This window comes from Gymnodraco acuticeps, unplaced genomic scaffold, assembly GCF_902827175.1.
Source record: "Gymnodraco acuticeps unplaced genomic scaffold, fGymAcu1.1, whole genome shotgun sequence".
NCBI classification, from domain to species: Eukaryota; Metazoa; Chordata; class Actinopteri; order Perciformes; family Bathydraconidae; genus Gymnodraco; species Gymnodraco acuticeps.
In genome coordinates this window covers 2,782,719-2,798,670 of record NW_022990981.1, presented here as the reverse complement: position 1 = coordinate 2,798,670, position 15,952 = coordinate 2,782,719, and the positions used below count along the sequence as shown (strand labels likewise).

General features: G+C 43.3%; 1 protein-coding gene across 1 annotated transcript; it reads left to right on the top strand.

Annotated features, from left to right (window-relative positions):
• The first annotated feature begins 4,368 nt into the window (after positions 1-4,368).
• Positions 4,369-15,280, top strand: lmo4b (LIM domain only 4b). Its single transcript, XM_034235714.1, has 5 exons — positions 4,369-4,812; positions 6,304-6,544; positions 10,983-11,079; positions 11,808-11,963; positions 14,405-15,280. The coding sequence occupies exons 2-5, from the start codon at positions 6,309-6,311 to the stop codon at positions 14,411-14,413; spliced, it is 498 nt and encodes a 165-aa protein (XP_034091605.1). The 5' UTR covers positions 4,369-4,812; positions 6,304-6,308; the 3' UTR covers positions 14,414-15,280.
• The last annotated feature ends 672 nt before the right edge of the window (positions 15,281-15,952 follow it).

The following is a 15,952-nucleotide window of genomic DNA, read 5'->3' as shown; positions in this document are numbered from 1 at the left end:
ATTCCTTTGTATACTTCTTTAACATAGTGACATCACTGTGTAACACTCTTGCTTGTATTCGCTTTTTGTCCAACACATTGTATGAGATATGCGGGACATATCCAATCAGAGCAGACTGGGCTCTGGTTTCAGACAGAGGGTGAAAAGAGGTGCTGCAGCACAGGCAGTATGAGAACAATAAAGAGCTTTTTGAACATAACAGCATGGAGACATGTCCCAGTAGAGACACTACATACTGATATGAAAGAGAATATGCAGAATATGTCCCCTTTAAACAATACTATTAAGGCCAATAAATACTACCAATACCTACTTGCTCACTGCTGACTTATTTGTATCATGAGCATGTGACTTGTGTCTAAAGTACAGTGAACCACATACTGTGGTAGATTCAAACATCGTTTTATCTGGTGATCTTCAGAGCGCTGTATTGGTCCTGACACATTCTTCACAGAGCTGTTGCAGTGCCCAGAGCTTGTCAAATCATCATCACAGACTTGAAAGAAAACCGCTGCCTTACAGGGGGGTATTTATTGAGTTGATTTCTATTTACTTAAGCTCACTTGCTTCTGTGTTTAATTACAAATGAACAACATCAACGCTACCAAATTAATGAAGTGAGACATATTTTGAGATCGGAATATTGAGCAAAACACTTCTGGCTGCTTCATTATTTCATGACCCAAGTGGAGCTGGAACCACATGGGAAAATGGCAGGAGTATAAAGAACTCACCACAAGAGAGAGCAACACAGCCGTGAACTCAGATTCAGGCATTCTGAATGTGCTTATTTTTGTATGCTTTTTCAGCTACACATAGCATCATACTGGAGTGTACTGATCTTCTATGAACTGAATGTGGTCTTAATGCATCCCACAAATGCACCAGAAATATCTCTTTGTGTTTGTTTTCAACTTTCTCCAGACTTCCATATGAACACAATCACACTTTTAAAGGAGCTGAATGATGGCTTTTTCCAAATGTTGCAAAATCAAATAAAGATATAGTTTTTCAGGAATTAAATTAGGCCCATTATTTCTTCACAACTTACTAAGAGTTAAATGAAAAGATAGACACCACTGTCATACCTGTAGTGTACATTCAAGCTACTGCCAACAGACGGCTAGCTTAGCTTAGCATAAAGACTGGAAACAGAAGAGACATCAAGTCTGGCATTGTACCAAGCTAACAAAACCAACATAATTATTAACATTGTTGCTGTTTGTCTTATCTGTCAAAAACCTGAAACCTTTGAATAGAGAGAGGCTAATGCTAGGCTAGGCTAACAACGTCCTCATTGTAGCTTTCAATTCAGCTCATTGGCATGAAATTGATATCAAATACATTTGTTCCCGAGCCTGCTATTACCACGTCATTTGTTAAGCCATCTCACGGGTTATTGATACACATGTTTTTGCTTCTTAAGTGACAATTTGACACTGCAAGTGCTCCAGAAGTCAGGTGTCATATTTACATATAAAGACCAAGAAAGTCCATGTAAGCTTGAGGATGTGGTGGGTGGCTCAAACCAACACAGGACTTCAACCCAGCTGGCTGTGATTTGTGTCCAGTTTCAAACGAAAAGTCCACCGGTAACTTTTTTTCATTAAACCATGCTGGATTCCTTAGCAAAACAAAGTAGTTTGGTTTGAATTCACCAATTAACCACATTTGAAAACTGCAACCATACATTGAATGTGAAGACATGACATGAAATGTCCCTAAAAAGAGATATGCTCTTTATACACCTTCCATTAGATCACATTGCTTTCCCTCTTGTACCAGTCTCTGTATCTAGTCTTTATGCTAAGAGATCAACTAACTGACAGCTGGGTTTAGTTTCATATTTAGCATACAGATATAAGAGTGGTATTGATCTTCTCATCTACCTCTTGGCAAGAAAGCAAGTAAGTGTATTTTCCAAAATGTCAAAATAATCCTAATGTGTTTTCAGGTAAGTAGCCAGTCACTCATTTAGCAGATTTCATTTGGAGATCTTTCTGCCCAGCCCGCCATTCTCCGTTCAGTCATGGAGCGCGCCGTCTTTATCTGAAGAGAATCTGAACCCTATCTCCTCTCATCAGTTGGCTCAGCTAACTGGATATCATTCTCTGTAAAAGACAACACACACACACACACACACACACACACACCACACACACACACACACACACACACACACACACACACACACACACACACACACACACACACACACACACACACACACACACACACACACACACACACACACACACATACACACACACACACACACACACACACACACGCAGTAAAGGGAGTTTGATGCTAGTTCATGGTAAACAACACAATGTTTGCGAAATAGCATCAAGTTATAGAAGTATGGTGACCTGCGTGTTGTTTAGTCAGAAGATTGCCTGTGGTGTGTAGACTTGTAGATTGAAATTGGCCTCTTTGTGGCTCAGTGTCATAGAATATAACACAGAGTGAATCCCAGTCCGAAGTGAACCACCATGTTGAGTGTGCTTTTCTTGCTTTTTCCCACAGGGCAAGCAGCTTCATTATGAAGCACCATGGTCTCCTTTTCATCTCGGTGAGATCACCCCTGTGGGGAGTATCAACACGGCGAGCCACGTCTGACTCTCTCTTGTCCTGTTCAAACATTGAAATAGTGTTCCGCCACATTGTTGTGTGCCGCTGTTTCGTTTTAATCTGGTGTGCTTCATAATGCAGCTGCTTGGAAACTGCCACAGGACAGAGAGATCTCAGCTGAGGAAGGAGATGATACATTTCTGCAGGAACACCCCCCTTCCCTCTTCCCTCCTCATCTCCTAACCCTCTCCCCCAAACAGCTCCCTGACCCCTCCACCTCCTCCTCCTCACTTCAACAAGCCATAATTATTTTGCAAAAGAGCTCCAGAAAAAGAACGTGCAGTAATTTCTCCTGCCCAGTTATGAAAAGCTCATTAAAATAGGCCTGGAACAAACAAAGCTTTTCCTGTGAGGCCCCCTTTCAAATTCATTTCATAATTTCCCTCTGTTTTAATCATTTATATCAATTAATCATTCCTTGGTGGAAAAGATATTCTTTTGCCATCTTCTGCGGTTTTTGTTCTGCTGAGTGAGAGGCTTGATGAGGATGTCAGGAGAGTGTGGCTCAAACCAAGGTGGAGTAGCATTGGCTTTGCCAAAGGGAAATCAGCCTGATGCAGCACAATCTCCTTGGAGCCGCAGGAATAATTAAACAATTAAAGTCAAGAAAAAGATAATCTTTATAAATCTGATGTCTTTCTAATGAAGCCAGGGGCATCTTATAATCAAGCTGTTTTGTCATGTAAAACCGGTCAACCCAGTGAATTTCAAATAACTTTTCTCTCAGGCAACTTTTCTCCAATAGCAACACTTTCTTAAACTGAATACGTCACTTGTTTTTCACAGAATGTTTTTTGGCTGCTACACTGCAGAACACTTCAGCTGTTATTTAGCTGAATTCCCTTTCAACATCATGTGAGGAAACATGTCACACCATATTATTTGTATTAAAAGGTGTTGCAATCACTTCCACTTTATCTTGTCTCTGAAGTCTCACATGATGGGGGGGGGGGGGGGGGGGGGGGGGACAAAAACTGCAAGACTGAATGAATTACAGGATCTCAGCCAAATCGAGGTCTTGCAGATTAGCCTTAATAGGTGTTGAAACCAATGACCTGAGGCTTAATGAGGTTGTAAACGACAGCAGGCCGCATGCGATTACTTTCAGTGACAGACGATGGCGCCACTACGCAGCTATTAGTCCCTGATATTTCCCAGAGGTTGGAGTCACCCTCGGTAAACTAAGTAGTTATTGAATGTCAACTAATTAAACTCAGACGTGAGATGAATGCAGTTTACTGGATGATGCCATGCAGCTAGAATTTTGAAAATGTTCAATGTGCTTTTAGAATAAACTAATCAAACATGCAATCCATCAGTTTTGATAGGATAACAATAATATCCAGCTAACAGAGCCAATACATCCATTTATGAATCTTATGGACGATTACAACAAAAATAATAAAATCACAAATAGGCATGTTGCAACTACTTTAGCTGAACACACTGCTAAATATTTTTAGATGGCAATAATGTTGTTTGATGTCTTGTAATCTCTCAATGTTTTAAAGTGTATACATTTGACACTCCGTTTCGTTCTCACCTCTCGGGTCCATCTATTCGCCTCCGTTTCCATCCCTCTCTGCTGCGTGTCAAAGTAAATCTCTCCTCCCTCTGATTGGCTGGATTTGTTATTCCTGTTAAATGGACTGCGCGCCGATTGGCTGTCGTGGGACCTTCGTCACGCGGCTAAAAGGGGTTTTACTGGAGGTTTCTTCCTGTCAGCGAGACAGCGACACATGTAGAACAAGCAGCTAACGGGACCAGAGCGGACGGAGGACAGTCAGATTCAGCTTCAGCGCGAGCCGCGTTATTTCTTTCTCTTTCTTTTGCCAAACACTCCGTCTGAAGGACATTACGGCACAACGCAGACCTCTAATTACGTCTTGCAATGGACTCCTTTTGTTTCAGTGAAAACAAGAACACTAAAGCAGCAACAGTAAAACGGGAACCATCCAGTGGAAATACTATCTGATAACTCCATTTGCTCGCACCTCGCTTGTTGCCAGTGAATATCCGAGCTCGAGCCCTCTGTCGCGCGGAGCTGGAGGCCGGCCGTCCGCGAGACTACCCGCTTTTTACCTGTACTTTGTGGGACTGTTGTGGTCTACCTGTTAACCTGCCTAATCCTGCAAGTCATTAACTTTACAGCCATTACTCTGAAAAGAGATAAACGAGGTGGGTAGTATTGACGCATGGTTAAAATATCAGTTTGTATTCTTTCTAGTTTACTCTGGAAACTAGCCTTGTCTGTTCTTTCTTTCTCAAGAATTGTAGCGGTGATGTGTGATATGATAGCCTGTGTTGTGATTCGTGTGACATTATCATCCTCCATATCCACTATTAATGCAGTTACCACATAAAAACGCCAATGTAAGGCTTACATTTATTTTATTTCCCGTTAAAAGCAGCAGGCACGCACAGGACGGTTTCAGCACATGGCTGCCTGATGTGTTTTGTTCCTCCTCCTCCCTCTGGTTCTGTTTCCATGACTTGGTCTCTGCGCCCAAATTGCCTGCCCGTGTAATTACTTGAGTTAGCCCATTTAAGTTAAAAGCCACCCCCTCCTCTCTTCCCCTGCCGTCCCCTCCATCTCCCCTCTCTGAATGAAACTTGACGATGGTCCGTCTTGTTTATCCAGGGAGTCACTTTCAGGTCGGCTTTTTGATTCATCTCCTTTTAGATTTAATCAGCACTAAGGTACTGTGGTTTGTCCCTAAGAGCCATCGCTAATGGGCTTACTGAATGCTTTTCTGTGTGCACCCCCCCTCTCCCCAACTCTAATTAGCCTACCTGCCTTTCAACAAAGATTTGGCTTTATCCAGGCATGTAGTCTGCCTCACCAAATTGGAGGGGATTACATTTGAAAGAGCCCACATTAATTTTGTGGGTGAAACAAATGCCTGCATTGCATTAGATTAGAACACTTGGCGTCATTACAGGAGGGTATATCAGGGCCATGTTGCATATTAAGGTGCTGTTAAATATAGTTTGTTTTAGCTGCAGGGCGGATCATCTTCATCACTCAGGTCAAAAGGCCTGCAAGCATCAAGCTTGTTGGTCAACACAGAGCTAACAAGCCAAACAGTTTCACATGTCACTCTGAGGCTGTTCAGGCCTTTCATATAGTGTTCCTTTGTGTTTGGCCCATAACCACCTCCCAGCTATTCAAACTGCAATAGAGTGAGGGGTTGTGTGGTGACGTGTGCTATTTACACTTTCTTAGGACCGCTCAGCAAAAGCAAATGCTGCATAATTGTTCCTTTGGCTCCTGGGGTGAACAGTAACAGTCTTTCACCATGAGAGGTCCAATGAAGCAACCGAGACAGAGATCAAGGGCAGATTAGTTCACTAGATGACTCGTGGCTCTGTCGTAGCAGAACAGGACTCAGAACTCTTCCCTTTATGAGATTTATTTTGAGTACGGTTTGCAATCTGATTTGACATGATGTTCAAGGGGCTGGACTTTCAAATGTGATATTTGATCAATTCACTTGTGGCGTACGTGATCGTATTACCTTGTTGTTAAAGTATCTGGCACAGCCCGAAAGCCCATCCCAGGTCCTGACCCTATTCCATACAAAACAATACTTGTCTGGTAAAAGAAAAGTATGAACAGCAACTTCTTGGGTGCAGACTGTCAACATCATTTTCTGTGTGTGTTTTCAGGGACAATGGTTAATCCCGGAGGCAGCAGCCAGCCCCCGCCGGTGGGCGCAGGTTCTCTGTCCTGGAAGCGGTGCGCAGGGTGCGGGGGCAAAATCGCAGACCGCTTCCTCCTCTACACCATGGACAGCTACTGGCACAGCCGCTGCCTCAAGTGCTCCTGCTGCCAGGCCCAGCTGGGAGAAATCGGCACGTCCTGCTACACAAAAAGCGGCATGATCCTCTGCAGAAACGACTACATCAGGTGAGAGACGCACTTCCACCACCAGCTTTATAAAGAATACATTTACACATGCAAGGGCTTTGCTTTGGAGTGGAATGGTGCATACAGAAACACGGTAGGAGGAATGAAGTTGTAAAAAAAGAACAAATATATCAAATGTATTAAAACTATACAAATAAATGTTTACAATAAATATATTAAAATACACAAAAGTAAAAACAACAATGACACTTTTTTTTTGAAATCTTCAAATGTGCAGTAGAGCAGAATGACATTTAAAAGATGCAGCGCCGTTAAGAAGAGGAACGTGCATTACAATATGGAATATTAGGAAAGGCTGTGTATTTACAATACCTCTCGTGTTCAGTGGATTATCATTGACTTTATACCGAAGATAATTCATTTCACAAATTGACTTCAAAAAGTCCTGAAATATTTAAAAACCAATAGTAAATGAAGTTATAAACAGACACAATGATCAGCAAGGTGTCTCACATGTTGGTCCCATGATCAGGGTTCATTAGAGTCTCCTGGTCAGACGTCTGCTCACGGTCAACTGAAGGACACTGCCCTTGTGAGATGTATGCTTGCTCTGCTGAGTGTTCCTGTCCGCTACAGATTCTCTTTTTATTTGTTGTTTTTATGCAACAGAAAAACACCATTTAATTAGCGAAGAGAGCCTTTTTAAATATTCTAGTAGGTGTGCCAGACACCCAAGCAGCTTATTGGTGACACTCATCCTGGTCATGTAGAGCAGTGTGCTGTGACGGCACAGTTTACTGAGAGTTCAAATACTTCTTGGACCACCCTGGGGCGCAAGAATGGTATTAATATCAACCCTATTAATGTACTGTTTTTACTATTATTCTTTAACACTTTAAAAGCAATGTTTTTTTGTTAAATGTTCTGTTTTCACAAGTTAGAATATATGTCAAATTGTGAACCTGAGTTTGATTTATTTTGAACTAATGATTTCACGGGAGTCAACGTGAACATGCTATTTAAATCCACACGGATCATTCAGAATGTAAAGTGTGCCTGTGCGCTCTCACTCACCCATCTCATAAAGAGGGAGTCAATGGGGTACTCCATTCATTATGGGACTATAACCTAATTACAATTGGAAGGGGGTAAAATGTGCATACACCTTTCCACTTGTAATGAGAGCATGCTCACTGGAAGAGCTAAAACGCATATTATGGAACCACGAGATCTCTGCAGAGATAAAGATAGGAGCGGGGGAAGAAAACATCTGACAGTGAGTCTACACAATTAAATGCTTTAATTATAGTCTCCCTCCATTTCCTTTAGTCCTGATGGGTTTTATCTAATGAGATCTGGTCCCTGGCTTGTATCCGCTCCCAATGACGTGTCCGAAATGAATGAGAGCCACACTGCAAACAAAACATTTAATTAACCAAATTGGCTTTTGAGAGGGAGCAAGAGAGAAAGACAGATAGAGAAGAGGGATTACTGCGAAGGCCATTTGCCGCTGTTTTCCCTGCTCATCTTAAAGGGCCAGACCCCTTTTTGTAATGGACGGCTATACTGCCCAAACAACATAGATTTGAAGCTCTAAACTTCTATCAATACAGTTGATAATGCTTATATTGATCAGAAGTGGAGTCACATCACAGCTATAACGGGATGTGAGTCTGGCCTGGGATGATGCCCATCTCCCATCCATCAGAAGGACTAACACACATCAGATGACAAGCAGCATCTCTGTTGTCATGCAGCGCTGCCACCAAAAGCTTTAATGTCAAACTTTAAGCCAAAGTTGCTTTAGCTGCGGGGATCATGTTGTTTTAAGCTGGCGGTGATATTATGTCTGTGCGCTGCTAGCAGAGGGAGAATGTATGTACTTGTGGCTGCTGGATTCAGGCACAATGCTGTCCCCTTAATTGAATAAGCCTAGGTAATTAAATGGCACTTTTCCAATAGAACGTGTGAGGTAAATCTAATAGTTGGTTATTTAATATCACTTTGAAGTCTGCCCACTCAAGCATTATGACAGCACAAGAGAATGTGAACTATTAGGCCAGGAAAAAAACCGGGATCTCAGAAATTAATTAAATCGCATGCAATTTAAGGGAAACGTTTATCTTGATTTGTCATAACAGAATTAATTCAAGGCCTTCAATTCACTTGGGGCCAGATCTGTTACTCTGAATTAACCAAGTGTAATTTGGCTGATCCCCCATCACCACCCACCCTCCACCCCTACACACACACACACACATTTCCCCATCCCCCTGTTCCCAAAACACATGCACAACACAGATCCACGCGCGCCCTCCCTCATCCTAGCAATCTCCCCACCCGGCCCCTCCACCCTTTTCTCTAATGCAGCTCTTGCCATTATGCAAAGCCCCGCTTCAGTATCAATATGGCCTAGTGCTTTTAAGGTGCTTTGGCTGCTGATGTAGAGAAGCATTTTTAATGGACTGTGTTGCAGAAATCATTGTTGTGGGGCAATTGTACCCTACTCAAAGGCCTTGGTGAGTGAGGTCTGCATTTACCAGACAGCCTAGCAGCAGCAGCAAGCATGCTATATGTCGCCTAGCAGTCAGTGCTGAAATGAAATCCAATAGTTGTTGCCTAGATAGACAACAGACAGCTTCAAATGGGTTTTTGTGTTATTTAATTGAATCAAACACGAAGCAAAGTCAGAGACACCGAGCGAGGAAACAGAAAAGTCAGCCAGCCAGAAACATGGTAAGAGCCACTGATTTCTTTTTCTTTTTTTTTCAGGAAAAAGCTGAAACCAGATGTGTCACAGCAATTAAAGAGTCCCTTGGCCTTAATTATACTGACCCAGGGTGTCTGCTTCACCTCAGCGCTGTAGGTCACTGGCAGAGGAGGCCATTAAAGCCCCAGTTCAAACCAATATAGCAGCTTCATTTAGCACCTAAAGGCTTCAGCTCCTTAAATCAAATTTTATATCAAGAGCCATCCCATGATCAAATAATGAACCTGGTATTGGTTCCACACTGTGGTGAAATATAAAAGGCCACGGTGAACACTTCCTATAGCCATGTTTCGACCCCTTTCAAAAGCAATCACGCAAAGGAAACTCTTCCAGGAATGACATTTCAATATGAAAACATGTTTTCCATTTTAGCAAAGTTTGAATTTTCAAACAACTCTGCTTTGATATGCAGAAATGTCGTTGTGGGAGGGGGTCGTTTTGTTTCTCCACAGACTGCACAAGTCTTAAAGCGATATACGTTCATTTCCACGCTCATGCTCGTCCCAGTGAAAGCGAGAGTTGGCAGTGTTGTGACAACAGTCTCCAGTTAATTAGTTTCTGAAATTGAGTTTTGATGGAGCCATTCCAAATGATGCCGAGACAGAATTTGTTTCTGCCTAGGCTCTCTTAATGAAAGCCCTTTCCGTGTCCCTTTGCAGAGAGCTCTGGCTTGTTTGTTCGTCAATATATCTAACTGCTTGGGTTACGGTCGGAATGGTAGAAGCATGTATTCCCTCGCTCCGTGTCTTTGTGAATTTGCTAAATACTTTTCATAAAACTGTCCTCGAGAATGTCTCAACAGAAAAATGTAAGTCTTACAACACTATCTGTTTCTGGTTCATTTCTTCTAAGCCAAACAAGTTGTATCTGATGCACACACACACCGATGTTAGCCACTCCCCCAATCCCTTTTCTTTTTCCATCCCTCTCTCCCCTTCTCTCCGGAGCATGTCAGATGCCGTGGTCTTATTTGATTGCTTAGGAAAAGTGCAGTGATAGAGCAAACACCCGGTGAGATATGATGACAAATGGGTCCAGATCCCAGTAAATTACTTTCTGCTCAAATCGAAATTTCATTCAGTTTGCTGCTCACCGAGATGAAGTAATCTAAATTGTGGACTCAGAAGGAAGATAGAAGGGAAGCTGGAGCAAGCATTTCATTATCAAGAGGCAGGGGGAGAGAGAGGGAGAAGGTTAGGGACGAAAGAGATGAGCAGAAGCAAATCTAAAGTGTTGACACCATGATTGAAAAGGTTAACCCATGCACATTATATATCAACCCGAGTAGCTACTGGTTTCTAATGGAAACACGGCACTGACGGAGCATTCACAGGCGTCCTAATGGCAAAGGCACTACGTCTGCGCCTGGATGTACAATCAAATCCTCTTAGGTCCTGATTGCTTATGTTCCAGGTTATTATTAGGTTGCAAAAAAATGTGCAGCAAAAGTAATATGCCGTTTCAGAGCTAGATGCTCGTGGAGATTTACAGGATTCATTTCTCTGTCGATAAAGTGATGATGTTCTATTTCTTTTTCCCCCGGTATGTGTTCCCTTCCTGTAAGAAATGCAGCTGGGGAATATTGAACTTAGTTTCCTCTTCATTCACATACTGAACAGACACGAGTGTGGACAGTCCTTTTCACAAGGCTAAATCTGTGAGGATGCCGACAGTGGCTCTGGAGTAACACCTTTCTTTTTTTCTCAGATTATTTGGAAACAGCGGAGCTTGCAGCGCTTGTGGTCAGTCCATTCCAGCCAGTGAGCTGGTGATGAGGGCGCAGGGCAACGTGTACCACCTCAAGGTAAACCCCCTTTATCAAGTTTTAAAGTGCAGCGTAAGAATGCTATACAGATGGTTTTTGAAAAAAGGCCTGTGATTGCTGGTGTTCTTCTTAACTATTGCCTTTACAGGGATAGATAACATTGCACTGGATTGAAATGACCAGTATATTGTATAGCATTTGTGTAGCCAATACAATAAACAATTATTACTGGCTTTTCATAGCCAAGCAAGCTCTGACCCAACGGACTCACTATTGTTGTCACAGCAGATGATGTGTTTTTCTTTTCCTCTATGTTTATTGGTGGATGACTAACAAATATAAAGGTCCTTTATAAAGGTTCATACCGCCACCTACTGTATGGGAGTGTGAAGATGTCAATAACATCAGTTTGGCTTCGTATAGATAAGAGGTAAAGAGATGACGGAGTTTTGAGGCCAATCTTCATAGTTAGCAATGCCCTGGTTTCCTTGACAAAATCAGTGGGGTTTTTCCATTGGAGTCTGATTTCCAATGTTATGATACATGCACCTCATAACCTCATAACCACTTCTTGTTAGCAACCGCCATTTTTAAGACGCGTGCGAGCTTTTAGATTCACACGTTGGGTATTAGCTTTATTAATTGTTCCTGTATTATCCACCGTCAACCCGCACCGACTCCTGCAAATACCTATGTCTGCGCTCACAAAGTGTTGAGCACTGGGGCCTGCTAGTGAACGCTTGTCTCTCTGCTCCCCCCCCTCGCAGTGTTTCACGTGTTCCACCTGCCGGAACCGGCTGGTCCCCGGGGACCGGTTCCACTACATCAACGGCAGCCTGTTCTGCGAACACGACAGACCCACAGCACTCATCAACGGACATTTGAGTTCACTGCAGACGAACCCACTACTGCCCGACCAGAAGGTAAGACCCCCCCACACACACTGGGTGTTTCTCAATGTCAAGGACGCTTCCTTGGTAGGACATGTCTTCCGAGTCAGGTCCTTCAGAAGCGAGGCAAGAATCCTTCCTAGCCTCGGAAAACGAAGAATGGTGGAACAGGCTAACAGGTGTGCGTCATATGCGAGGCCCCGCCTTAAATGGAGCGCGATTTCAGCCAAAGATTTGGGAAATTGGTCCGTGCGCAAAGCATTGTGGGGATTTTAAGACCGCTGAGGATACACGTGTGCAGCCTCGACATTTCCTGCAACGAAGGACGCCGGCCTCGGTAGGATTCCAAGGAGCCTGGACATTGGAACAGTGCTTCGGCGGGACTCGATGACGTAGCATCCTTGAAATAGTGGCTCTGGAGGAGCCTTCCTCGACATTGAGAAACACCCACTGTCTGCTGATGGAGTGCGCTCTTTATGCTTCTTTTTAAAGTATTGAAATGAGCAGAGGGATCATAACTTCAGAGTTAAGGAGTAGTAAAAGACGCTATCAGTCAGCAGGAGTCATTAGCAGGAAAAGAAAAAGCACCTGTAATTGTCACGGTGGCATTTTTCACTCTGTTTACATTGATGTTCAACTTCACTGCGAGGCACGCAGCAGATACTAAATCTCTCCGAGCAACGATGAATTTTATTTTTAGACAGCCAATGGATTTTTCCATCATTCTTCTTGGAGGATACACAGAAAGTCAGTATGAACCGTCGGCACAAAACATGTGAACATTATTTTATTCTGTACTGCTGTTCCCACACACGCTTTTTTATAAGCAGAAACATATTTGAGTCGTCTTGAATTTATTTCCCATCCAGATCCACAATAACTACCCTGCTGAAAAATGACAGGATGCCATTAATACAGTGTTTAAAACGGCATCTGACTTCCTTATCAACAAGGCTGGGATCACCTGGGCTAAGTTATTCCTCCAAGGCCAAAGTCAGTATCCAGGCCCGAGGTGGAACACAGACAGCGGCTGCAGCAGCAGTATATCATGAGAGCTGTCACCATGGCTTCCCTGATTTCATCTAGATGCCTCCAGTGAAAGCAAAACAGAAGGCCTAATCATATACGAAGGATAACTTCATTCTGCCGCAGGAGATATAATCATTTCTGCCTCACAACAAGAGCTTTATTGATACCTTGTCTGCACACACAGCACACACAGATATGGAGGGTGTTTGGAGTGTGTCAGAGTCTGACTGAAAGAGGAATTATATTGTTGGGAGCATGCATTTCACCTTGAGTGGTTTTGTGAGTAGAGGAGAGGTAGAACTCCATTAGGCCCCCCCGCTTCCCTCCCCCTCCACGTCACAGGCCTTTTAAGGGCTTGTCACTTCTACAAATCAGCTCTTAGAGCTCTTAGAGCTCCTCACATTTAAATTGAAAGCCGTTGCATTATCTAGCTTAATTTTAAATGTCTGTTTAAGTCCATACTCCCCCTGCCCCCCCCCAATGTCTCTTGGAGCATGGCTGGTGTAGTAAATATGAGGCCTCATTGTTTATTTATGTGCTAACATCAATTGTAGTGAAAACTGCTGAATTATTGATGCTTAAATGCAATCTGAATATTGGCCCTGGTGCTTTAATTATAGCAGAGAGAGAATTATTAAATAAACAGACACACCGCTCAGCGGGAACCGTCTCAGGATGCTTTGTTATCTGCCTGAGTGAAAGAAGGAGAGCTGCATCACTGCTGCTGCTAAAACGCTGTTCTGATGGCCTGGCATCAGCCTGACTTCCACAATGATAGCACTGTTCAGAATCAATACGCAGCCGGTGGCCTCCACACACTTGACTGTAGAAACACAGGCTGATTCAGCACGGCGCAGAGGAAGCAGTCACCGCTCACACGGAAACACGGGGGTTATCTCCTGACCGTTGTTTTGATTATGTGCGATTTTGCTGTAACATAATTGGTGTTGTTTGCATCCATGGCGTGGGACATTTGATGCTCATTTATGAAGCTTTCTTCCTGATCTCTTTGTTCAGAACAGACAAATGACCTCTCTCACACAGAGCTTCTTTGACCCAGGGGAGCGAGACCCTCCCAGCGTCAGTCACTTTAATTAGCCCCCAAGTAGGAGTTTGCAATTACTAATAGACCGGAGCCCTCCTAGTGATTTGAGGGATGAGGGGAAAAGTAAATCGCCCCTAAGAATCATAAAGAAGAAAAAGAAAGTGTTTCTGTGTGCCAGGCTGAGCGCCGTTATAATTATACCAAAGAGAATCGCGTCATGGATGCACTTTGAAGTGCATGCAAAGTAAATGGGACCCCAGATGGGTTTCAAAGCCTGGCTGATCAATAAATGAAACACTGGGGGGAATCTGATTTATCAGGGTGAAACATTCATGTCATTATGTGAACTAATGACGGCGCCCCATTCTAAAATGTCTTATCTTGATCTCTCACTATCCAGGTGTGTTAGGCGGGAGCTGAGCAGGAAGCAGGAAGTGTGCCTTCACTTTAGCCCTGACTCATGTCACCGAGACAGCGTGGACCAGCAGCCCAGCCTTTTAGCTGTGCTCCAGGTCCTCTGCCCCCCCGAGGAATCCTCCACCCATCCTACCAGTTACATGACTTTGATTTCTGAGCCCAGAGCCCAGCTTCAACCTCGGCTCCTCCGTAGATAAGGGCGGACACTTGCACTTAATGCACCTGAATCTGGACTCTGAGGACTCCACTACCTTGGAATAAAAGAGGAGGGGACTCTCACTGCAGAGAAATGGATCCTACACACGAGATGTGGAGGAAAAGACTAATGAAGAGAAGAGATGCAGGCTTTATAAACTCTGCATATTTGTTTAAAGACATTTCGGGGAAAACCTGGGACCTTTTTCATTTGTTCCTCGCTTCCTTTTCTATCCTGATTTCCCCAAAACATGGTGTTACCACTTTATATATTTTAAGTGTTGTCAAAGGGGAATGTGTTTTTCTTTTCTTTGGTGGTAAATAGAAAAAGATGGGGTTTTAAAAAAATCAGTGGCTTTTTGTGGAAAACAAATCATGAACACTCTTGGTGTATTTGTAAACTACCATGTATGTACAGTATGCATGTTAATGTCGTTGTCCAGGCGTGGCTACAGTACATCTGACCCTCCGCACTCCTCCCCCCCCCCCCACCCCCACCCTCCAGACTCAACCCATGGCAACAGAAGAATTGTGCTCATAGTCAGTAATGTAGAGATCATCACCAACATATAAATGCTGAATGAAAGAGAATTTATTTGTGATACTTTCCGAGACATTTGCTCCAGTATGGTGTATTTAATTAATAAAAATATTGAAGATTTAAGCGGCTCCTTAAATTCATTTTATAGCCTCTGAATCTAGTCAAAGTTACACTTAAGTTTTTGTTTATTTTAGTGTATGTTTATCTTGTATTGCTTTCCTGATCCCCCCCCCCCGAACCCCTCGTCTGCCTTACCTCTGAACATTTTTTAAGATCCACTCAGTTTCCAGCCGTGCACTCATCAAGGTGCATGATGAGGGTCTAACAACATGGATACACATGTATCCTCTCTCTGTTCAGATGACCGGTTGCTATTCATCACTCTAATACCCGACAGAAATAGAGGAAAATGTCCCTTTGAAGATTCAATTACTGCAGAGAGGTGTCTCTCTTTGGCAGCCACACATTGAATGGGCTATTTGCAGAACAAATTGGTGTTTGAAGTCCTTGCAAGACCTAATAGGTCTGAAGGAGGAACCCGGTAATGGCTGATGGGCTTATCTGTGAGTCTGGGGTCCCTCGAAGCCCGTCGGAGCCCCTCGGGGGGAGGAAACTGCTGCTGCACGGGATGAGGACGCAGACATGCCTCCAACAGCACAGGAAATCACTCTAAAGAGTCAACAGGCTTTTGTGTTGCTTTAAATACTAAGAATATCATGCAACAATAATTGCAAAAAACTTGGGCCAGTTATTTAATGGAGTAAAGGAGACTAAGACCGTGTTGAAGAGTGCAGC

Excerpts from the sequence above, each read along its gene's own strand:
- lmo4b (XM_034235714.1), top strand. The coding sequence starts at position 6,309 with ATGGTTAATCCCGGAGGCAGCAGCCAGCCCCCGCCGGTGGGCGCAGGT. Across the intron at positions 6,545-10,982 it reads TGCAGAAACGACTACATCAG|ATTATTTGGAAACAGCGGAG; the intron begins GTGAGAGACGCA and ends TTTTTTTCTCAG. Across the intron at positions 11,080-11,807 it reads GCAACGTGTACCACCTCAAG|TGTTTCACGTGTTCCACCTG; the intron begins GTAAACCCCCTT and ends CCCCCCTCGCAG.